This window comes from Dermacentor variabilis, chromosome 1 (assembly GCF_050947875.1).
Source record: "Dermacentor variabilis isolate Ectoservices chromosome 1, ASM5094787v1, whole genome shotgun sequence".
Lineage (NCBI taxonomy): Eukaryota > Metazoa > Arthropoda > Arachnida > Ixodida > Ixodidae > Dermacentor > Dermacentor variabilis.
Genome location: NC_134568.1, coordinates 43666834 through 43676425, shown reverse-complemented (window position 1 = coordinate 43676425; position 9592 = coordinate 43666834). Strand labels below are relative to the sequence as shown.

The 9592-nt window shown below is 45.5% G+C and overlaps 1 protein-coding gene across 1 annotated transcript in view; it reads right to left on the bottom strand.

Annotated features, from left to right (window-relative positions):
• Positions 1-1114: 1114 nt before the first annotated feature.
• The window catches only part of LOC142571023 (cytochrome P450 4V2-like), a 60407-nt gene continuing 51929 nt past the window's right edge, over positions 1115-9592 (bottom strand). Inside the window, exons 9-11 of the mRNA XM_075679325.1 lie at positions 5641-5707; positions 4093-4272; positions 1115-1281 (exon numbers count right to left, since the gene is read on the bottom strand). Coding sequence (XP_075535440.1) covers positions 1121-1281; positions 4093-4272; positions 5641-5707 — 408 coding nt within the window. The 3' untranslated portion in view covers positions 1115-1120. The remainder of the gene's footprint in view (positions 1282-4092; positions 4273-5640; positions 5708-9592) is intronic.

The window sequence follows — 9592 nt, the reverse complement described above, 5'->3', positions numbered from 1 at the left end:
TCTGACTACGGATCTAGACTGTTTTCACAACGCTTGTTGCGAATGAACGCTCGTATGACCCCGATTCAGCGGGATAGGTATTGTATAGCAGGTACACTGGAGTTAGGTTATACTCCATTCTTTCACTATTTTTCCTTACTGTTTTTTTTAAGGCAATGCCTTTATTAGCGAGTTACCCTTACTTTTCCGTGTCAGGTGTGTGTTTCTAGTCTCTTTCGTGGGCCGCTCACGGAGATTGTGCACTATAAAAATGTAGGCGAGTCCCAAAGGAATAGTGAAATCTAAAAATGTGGCCCGTTCCCGTCGGTATGTACTGTTTAAGAATGGACGCCAATTCCGCAGACAGTGAAGCAAAAAATTTAAGCAATCCGACACTCCTGCTACTCTCATGGCGAGATAGACTTACTCGCGAAGAAGCAACGCTGTTGTACCACATCAGAGCCGAGTCTGCGTACACCCCGGCTTGGTTATTCAAGAGTAGACGATGCGCTTCCCCGCTCTGCGCCTTCTGTGGTGACATCGGCGAAATCGGACATTTCATTTGGCTATGCCCGCAATTCGACACAGAATGAAAAGCACTGGTTGACAGCCTGCAAAAGAACGGTCCTTCGCACAGGGCCTTTGAAGACGTCGTTTACCTCGGAGGGCCTTCGGCAATCAGGAAGAGCGTACAACGTCTGTTGACTGCCTTCATGCGATACACGGGGCTCGTCGACACCTGACGATACACATAGTGACACACATAGGAGGCACAGACGGAACAATTGCCGGCTATGTATGCCAGGCTAACCCCGCCTGTTGCACCACAACCACCACCACTACCACCACCGCTTCATTCTCACAACCAACTAGCTCAGGACGACATTGTCTTTCACCGACGTCAACTACAGGTTGAACCACGTTCCCACTTATTTTTTGCTTTCGATTTATTTTTTAACACATTCTTTAGTCACTGGGGTTCTTTTTTTATTGTTGGGTTAGCCGGCCCTTTGGTAGCCCATTTTGCCACTTGTTGATCATTTAATAAACATCGATAGCTGCTGCATTTAAATGTATATGGGTTTTCCCCCAATATAAAGGGTCTATCATTTTGTCAAAGTTGCCTAAATTTTATTCATGTTTAGTTGCGCTTGTGGAACAACACAGGCAGTCCTCCTTTGGCTTTAAGGACAATATCGAACGTCATCTGCACCTCTTGTAGTGGGCGCGTGGATTCGACAGTAAACTGGGACAATATCTTGGCAAGGACAACCTTGATCTCCATCATAACGAACTTTTGACCTGCAAGAGGTAAAATACGCCTTCAGAGCATTTAGAGATAGGGTATCAAACGCAATACCTCTCGTGTTCTTAAGTTTAGGTTCCCGTTGCAAAGGTTCAGGCTCTTGAGATCCTCTATTAAAATATATCTCCCTCTTTCTCTTTAGGGACACATACACGGGGGCCAGGCGTCACTACAGGACGTTAGACACCATCAGTTGACGTCTTCCCCTCTCCTTCCGTCACCTTTCTCCTGCCTTGAATTTTAGTAACCCTACAACACAAGCCAAATATGAACATCGCCGACAAAGCGTGATTGCGTAACTATTTAACTGAAAAACTCAGTGCCCTTCCACTCTGTGAAGAAGGTTGACCAGCGAAGCTGTGTATGTGGGCCCCCTAATGGCGAACGGCACCTCCGCCGCAGGTCGGCTCGGTATTGCACTATCTTCGGGATCGGCCCATGTATGGGGAGTTCAACGCCCACTTCACCTCCCCCGCAGGTCGGTCCGGAATTTCACTATCTTCGGGATCGGCACACGTATGGGGTGTGCTTAACGCCTGCTTCACCTCCGCCGCCGGTAGGCCCGGCATTGCGCAATCTTCGGGATCGGCTCACGTATGGGAAGTTTTTTGCTTACAACGACACAAAAATTTCCTTGGGCGGTAGAGCTATACAGCTTCGCTGTAATTGTTTGATACGGAGACACAATACTGGCGCTGGAAATACCGGAAATCTTCCTGTATTCACGGATTATTTCTATTAAGGCGAAGCTGTCTATGCCTCGTTGATTCGTCCGTGAGCGCCGAAAACGCACTGCAGGATAGCCAACTCACACACCTGCGCAGAACACTGCCCACGCCATGCTGCCTAGACGAACTGTATTCAACCGAAGCTTGTATTGCCTCACTCATGTCGGCATCGGTATTGCTGTACGAAAGAAAGCCGCGCGTAAATAAAAGTCGCTTGGTGGTTTACGACACCGCCACGCTAACCGATTCAGCCACTGTCTATTCGTCATCCGCGCCCCTTAAAGCAGGGTTTCTTATGCATGAAGAAGTAGACGCAGCGCAAGGTGCTAACTAATCACAGGCGTCCCCTCTCTTCCGAGGAGGATGAGGGAAAGGATGTTCTCGCGTCTTCGCTCGCCTCGGGCCCGGCTCTCTCGCCAGTTCAGGCCCGGCAGTCACTTGAGGAGGCCGCGTTTGGTTCGTTCTGTCGAAGAGCAGACTGCCTTGAAGGAACGGCAGCAGGAGCGGACCGCGCGTGGTGCGTTCGGCCTTAGAACAGGCGGCGTTTCATGAACGGCGTCGGGAACTCGCTCGAGAAAGGGCTCGTCGTCGACGTGCCGACCTCGCCGTGAGGGAGCGCGAAGCCAAGGCGTTACGACAACGAAGAGCCGCGGATCCCTAGCTTCAATTGCACTCCTGTTCCCGGTAGGGAAGGGGTTATCATTTAGTTAGTTACCTATATAGTCTAATTACGTGAACTGACATTACTCACGTAAGTGACACTATTGCAAATTTGAAATTATCGACTCCCAAGTCTCAAAACAAATCCACTAAACTAGTTTTTTTATATGTTACCGAAATTCGTCGCGAAATACATTGGTGTTCCACGCAGTATTGTCCCACAATGTGCATAAAACGACGGTTCCTAAGAAATTATTGCGTGGAAGACCACTGCATATCGCCGTACATTTAGGGCACTGCTATTTCAGAACTCGTTCATGCGCTTCAGCGTAGCTATTAAGTGGACGCACCTTCTACACTGAGCGCCTTCAGTTTTAAAACTGCAATACTTATTGTAAATTAATTCCAAGTTACTTCATTCGAATTCGAAAGTTAATCGGTGATTACTGCATAACTTCTGCGTCCGTATTCAAAAAAGCTTTTCGTTGGTACGTATTGTTTGCCGATGTCCAACTGCCTTCGCTAGGCCCGACATTACGACTGACTGGAGCCTCTTACTTACGGACAGTTTTACCATATCACCTTTCTGTCAATATAGGTCATGATGTCAACAAGCAGGAATTTTGTGCCACCGAAACAACATGCTCTTGATACCTAACGCAGTATCTTAATTAAGCATTTAAAATATTCGCTCAAATGCCGTTTACAAGAAGGAAGAGGCAAGTTTTAAATCAGCTGCAAGAAGTTTAGCTACATCTATGCACTGCCTATCATGCAAGCTAGATAGATGACCGCCATGCTGCTGCTGTGCGCGGACATTGGCGCCAGGCTGAGCTTAAATAATCATCACTGCATAAGAATGCATGACAAAACCGATATTTACAGCCCCGTGTGAGATGCGTAAGTTGTAGTTCCGGTCCAGCTAGCTAGCGAGGCGTGGCAACAGCGGTGCTGATTGCTGATCCCACATTCAAGTATACATTGCATGAAAAATTATGCAAATCTTACGCACTGTGGGAAATAAACGCAAGTGAAGCTGCTATGAGCCAAACAAAACGGCGCAAGACAAAACGGCGCATCGAAATATAAGGCCTGATTTACACAACCATCATCCGCCCCACACGGTTCCGTCAGGTTTCTTGCCCTGTTACGCGGTCCTGCTTTGGAATTTTATTCAGCAATCACATTTGAATGGGCTTTGCATTTTTTCATAACAATTACCGTAATCTTCCCATTTACTAGTTAGAAGTCAAATTAGCTCCTGCATGTTGTATCGATTAGTGAAGCGCTAGAAAATTGTAACGCTGCGCTCGCGGTTAGCATTATTTTATGGCATAAACAGCAAATCGGAAGATCATTGCCTTAAAGACCCTTATACGTTACCAGCGTGAGGACCCTGGAGTGGGTCAGCTTGCTTACCTAAGCAATTCTTTGGCCCTGCAGAGAAGGGAACGTAGCTGAAGGGGTGGCGGTGGCTGTTTTCTTCCGACATGAACCTCTCCGGTACGTACTCTTCTGGTCTATCAAATTCATTTGGATTTCGGTGCAGACTGTACAAGTTGATAAAGCACGAGAGACCTTTCGGCAAGTTGCACCCATCTGAAGAGAACAAAGTTCTAATGCAGTTTCAACTTCCAAATTATCAATTCCCATGTCCTTTTATCCGTTTCTATTAAACACCCGAGTCATGGCCACTACCCCACTCTGGGTATGCGCCGTGACAACTCAGTTCAACAACAATAGCGCAGGACACTTTTAACCGGTAACACCGATACCTTAAATTGGGGACACGCTAAATGAACTATCCAGATGATGATGCATGTGTCGTATTCATCACAGCATTTGACACTACGATATCGCCTTTGGCAGACAACACTGTAAAGTGATTTTGTAAGGGTGCTCTAGATCATTTTCGCAGAAGAAAAATATACATGAGCTACAGAATGCATTGCAATTATCCCACTCGTTCTTAAACAACTTTTTTTGTTGTTGTTAAAGTCACGGAGTGCGTGGTGTCCCGTCAAAACCATCATAAGAGAAAAAAGAGCTTGGTCGTCCTATGCCGTTCGCAACTTTTATTTTTTACGCAACGGAGATTTCGCCTTGATCTTTTCCAGTATTCCTTATGCGAGATTTGTATGATTTATTTATTTGTATGAAAACGGGAGTACTAGCAACTATTGGATTGCTGGCTTCTCCACAAGACATAGACTGTTTAATGATTAAGAAATGAGAACATCAGGAGACATGGTAACCTTTCGACAATAAAGCACTTTTCGCTTAATTAGAGATACCTTTAATTGCGCTAATACGGCCGCACAGTGTCTAAAGCTAGAATAGGTAGTCAGCTGCTCGCGAGTCAATAAAAAATAAATAGTGCAGTTATATTTCCACTCGCCAAGAGTAGGGAAGTAGCAGCCAAGTCAGTATCACCTAATCGTCAGAAGGCTGTAGGTTTGCAGGCTATGCATGCCCGTGCTGTGTCTGATGTTCCCGGTATGCAAGTTAGAGGTGACCGAAATGACCAAGTACGGGAGTTATTTTCATTTAGTGCAAAAGCTACTTAGTTTCCTATATTGTTCCAGAGGTCGACATCACAAGATTTTTCGTTCCTGGACACTCTGTAATTGACCGGCCGTCTTGACTGATCACACGTTCGCTAACAATATTGCCCGGTACTCGTTCTTACGAACCCCTCTGGCGTAATAAATGTCTCGTACATAGAGCAGATGACACCATATTTGGAGCTGTGTCTTTCCCTAACTGATAATTAAGCTGTGATGAAAGAACAGGTAACCAATGAGGCGAAATTAGGCATCAGCCTTAGGATGCCCTGCTCATTCTTCAAACATTTAGCACCCCTCAGGTACACTCGTCACCTTACTTTTAATCATTCACCCAAAAAGAACAGCTGCATACATCGATGTTTCAAAGCCAATGAAGCATTGTGACCAGCGCGTTGCTCACCGAGTGTCATGTCTTGGTCAAGGATCTTTCCGATGTAGGGAAATGGAGGAAACAGGCGCAACGTCTCCTGAAAATGAATACAACAAAGCATCATAATCGACGTCTAAGAGATTCAGAGTACAAGACTGGCCCTAAAGCCGCAAATCCGTGAACTGTAAGATTCAGAGCCCCCAAATAATTTCATAGCATTATTCCCTGTGGAGTTAGCATGATGAAGTCAAGGAGAATAATGACGCTATATCACACACTATCACATTTGAAATCTCCGCGAGGTACATACACAGCAAAAAACAGAGCTACCTTTTCCTCCCCCCGTCCCCGGCCCTGCACGCATTAATCAACGAATGGTGATCATGACAATGCGAATATGGAGCGATTCGTTAGTGAACAAATTTGATTGGACTGTCCTGGATCGCCTGATGGTGTGGTGGCAAAACTTCGAACATGGATAGCACCAATCCCCACAGGAACTTCATTGGCAACTCGAAGCTCTGCAATGCTTTAAGCATTTTGGCAACACTTATTTTCTACTAATCATGCCTGATTCCTAACTTGTTGCAACACTTCTCCGTGACGGCGGCATTCTCTAGCAAGTTCCACGTAGCGAAGCAGGCCAAGCAACCTTCGTCCGTTCCTCTCGCACGTTACTCGAACTCTGAAACCAAGGAGCTTGGAATGGGACGGCGTGCACACTCACGGATACCTGAAGGAACAGCCGGCTGTGCGGGCTTTCCGAGGAATCGGGGGCAATCGGAGGCCTTATGGAAACTTTAAAAGAACATATGAGGGATCTCGGCCAAGACTGAGGGAGATTGCAGCATGGATTGAAGGTGGATACAAAGGCCTATCTACCATTGGGCACTTGCCCCCACCCTCAGAAATGGTAGGATGGGGGCAAAGTAGGTCATTTGCCCGCCTCCCCACTTTTTAGAGCCGGGAATACGGCACCTGGAGTCCCAACTAAGATCAATCGAGTCTACAGAAAGCCGCTTGAAGCCTTGATAATGGGTGTCTGGCTCTCCACCAGCTGCACACGGAGTCTCGGTTACATTTGTTCTTCAGGGCACTCATCACCGGTATGTACATAGCACACAGGGTCTACTTGGTTCCAGGTGGTAAATTTACTCACATATGCAAAGCTGCAGTGGTCTTTCAAGTCTTGATCTAGGCGTTCATTCGGGCTACTTGGTCTGACAATAGCGCAAGGGAACCTCAATAGTGCAACTGAGGTTCCCAGTGCTTTGAAGACTGCTTTAATCTATTTGGTCGAGAAAAGTGTTCTCGCGGTGAAACTGAGGCAGCACGAAGCGTTTGCTTCTCGCTGCCGGCGCTCTTCATTGCGCCAGCGTTGTGACAGCGAGTGCTCGTGGTCATCGAGTGAGATGTGTTTATATTTGCCTGTACGTGCGTGACACCATGCTTGTCTTAGGCGTATGTTCCGGTTCGGGGGGAGGCATGCTCCTCCCCCACAGTCAGAAGTGAAAGGGAAAAGTAGGCCATTTACGCCCCTTCCCTACACACGCACTCCCGAAAGCGGGCACTGTCAAATGCAACACAACAACAGCTGATGCCAAGTTTTCTCTCAGAATTGCACCCAGATAGATACGATTCTTTTATTACGTACCCCTGCTTACACAGCTAAGTTGTCTTTCAGGCGTCGCCGGCACGTGCTGTAGCAGATGACGCTCGGCCGGCCGCACTAAGCGTTTAAGGGTTGCCGCATTTTGCGGTCCGACAGGCCTGCGAGACGTGCCTTGTAAGCCTGCATTGCTAGAAAGCTTTAACTGTGCCTTCCAACACAAGTTTAATTTACCATCCCTCGCATCCTCCTGTATTTTTGGGGACTCCCTAACCTAACGATCTATGAAAACACAAAAACAGATGTATATAAAATTTTAGTGATTCCTTTGTCTGCTTACGGCAAAGTTTTTTATTTAGTAATCAGCGACATTTTTTAGTTACTTGAATAAACAATTGCAGATATTTTAACCACTTACAAATTAGAAAGGTTGCTTGAAAAATGGCCTTCTAGAACGCAGTTTAATATTCAATGGGTAATACATATATGTACATGTAAGCGGCCGAAACTCGCTGTAACTCGCTTGGACTTCGTGGCCATGACGAAGCAACGGTTGCCTTCACACTGGTGGCCTTCACATGTGATTGGGCGTCAGAGCACAGCGATCATCATAGCCTTCGTAGTGCTCACAAAATTGAAGTTTCTTCATTATTTACAAAACCTGTTTGAATGTGTTTAAACGCTGCGGGTTCAGTGCTCACCAAATCCATTCGATTGGCGGAAGGACGCAAGCGCGTCAAAGAGCTAATTTACCAAAACCAAATGGAATAAATTTTGTGTTAAGATTTAGAACACAGATAGCAAGTGAATGAGACATATACACTGCCTAAAAAAGGCGTAAATATCGAAAGGGCTGATCTCGTTCCCGCGCGTTGGCACAAATCGCGTCCGTACTGTCACGGCTTTCGGACTAATCGGTATTTCGCGGCGGCTTGCAATGGCGAAAATGCGGTATTTAAGCTGTACAAAGCTCGGGAAATTTTCATGGCCGGGATAACAACACGCGGCCAAGTGCGTCCCGCAGAATCTAGTTCTGCTATCATGAACGTCGAAAAGCACAAGAAATTTAGCGATAATGCTCCGACAAAGGGCATTTTCATGCTAGAAAAACTACGTTGCTTGGGTTCATTTAATCGTGCTATATTTGTAACCTTCCAATCTGAAGATAATAAAAAATTTAAGGTCTCATAATCCGATATGTAAATATTAGAGGTAGGCGATCGAATATCGAATATTTTGAATATGATTAGTAAGTATCGAATATAGAATAGAATATTGAATCGACAAACGCAGACGCACACACTTACAGCAAGAATACTTATTTCGGTATAAAACGTACATGCTTGTACTGAACACACAGTCAACTATGACTGAAAATTAGGATCGTTTTAAACACAAGATCACTACAACCGTCCTGAAAATAACTGCATGAACAGCCGCTTGACAGCTTTGTGGCAAACAAGCTTTCAAAAAGCGACAGGCTACTGTATGACGAGCTTTCCAAAAACACAAAATAAAATGCCCAAATGAATGTTGTCGTGAACAAAATAAGTGGTTGTTGCAAAAATATCAGAAGTTATGTAAAAGGGAAAGAAAAAGCTACTGAGGTATTTGTGTGCCCTAGACACAATTAAGTGTCTGTTACAAGCAAAACATCGCTGGTTGAAACCTAAAAGATAAATCTGCTACATGATTAGACTGCAGAAAAGATCAATTGGCAAACCAGAAGCAAAATTAGCCGGTTGTCCTGCATTGGCCGAAAAGAAGGGGAACCGAGGGGTCAGGTTTTGTAAGGCCACAGTTTCTGCTCGAACGCTCGCACGTGTTTGTTAATCAGGACCATATGAAACCAACAGATAATGAAGGAAAGTAAAGCAAAGCGGAGACTACTCGTTGTTTTGAAATGAAGTGTAAAGATGAGAAATTAAAGGGAAATGGAGGAAAGAAACTACTCGCTGGCGTGGGAAGCCGAGCCCACACCCTCTGCATTCTGTGCGCGTTGCACTGCGAATTGGGCTACAGCGACGACGGCAGTTCCCACGTCCATACATTCTTGGGTATTTATGTATGTGTACAAGATCTAACTCAAGGATTGTTAACCAACACCATACTTCCATCGCAAAGTCGAAAACAAAGGTTGCATTACCGATCTTGTTTCTGCATTGCGTCAAAAACTTTGTCGTTGTTCTACTTATGATAATTATAATTCGCGATACTTTGTTCGGCAAGTGGGAAACAGCAACCGGACTTTTACAGGCAGTTGTTGAGGAATATTCGGTTAGTTTTCATATTCAAAAATGCGAATAGCTCATTTTCGTATACAATTAAATATTATGCACCAACTATTTGTATTTGAAACTTTGAATATTCGCC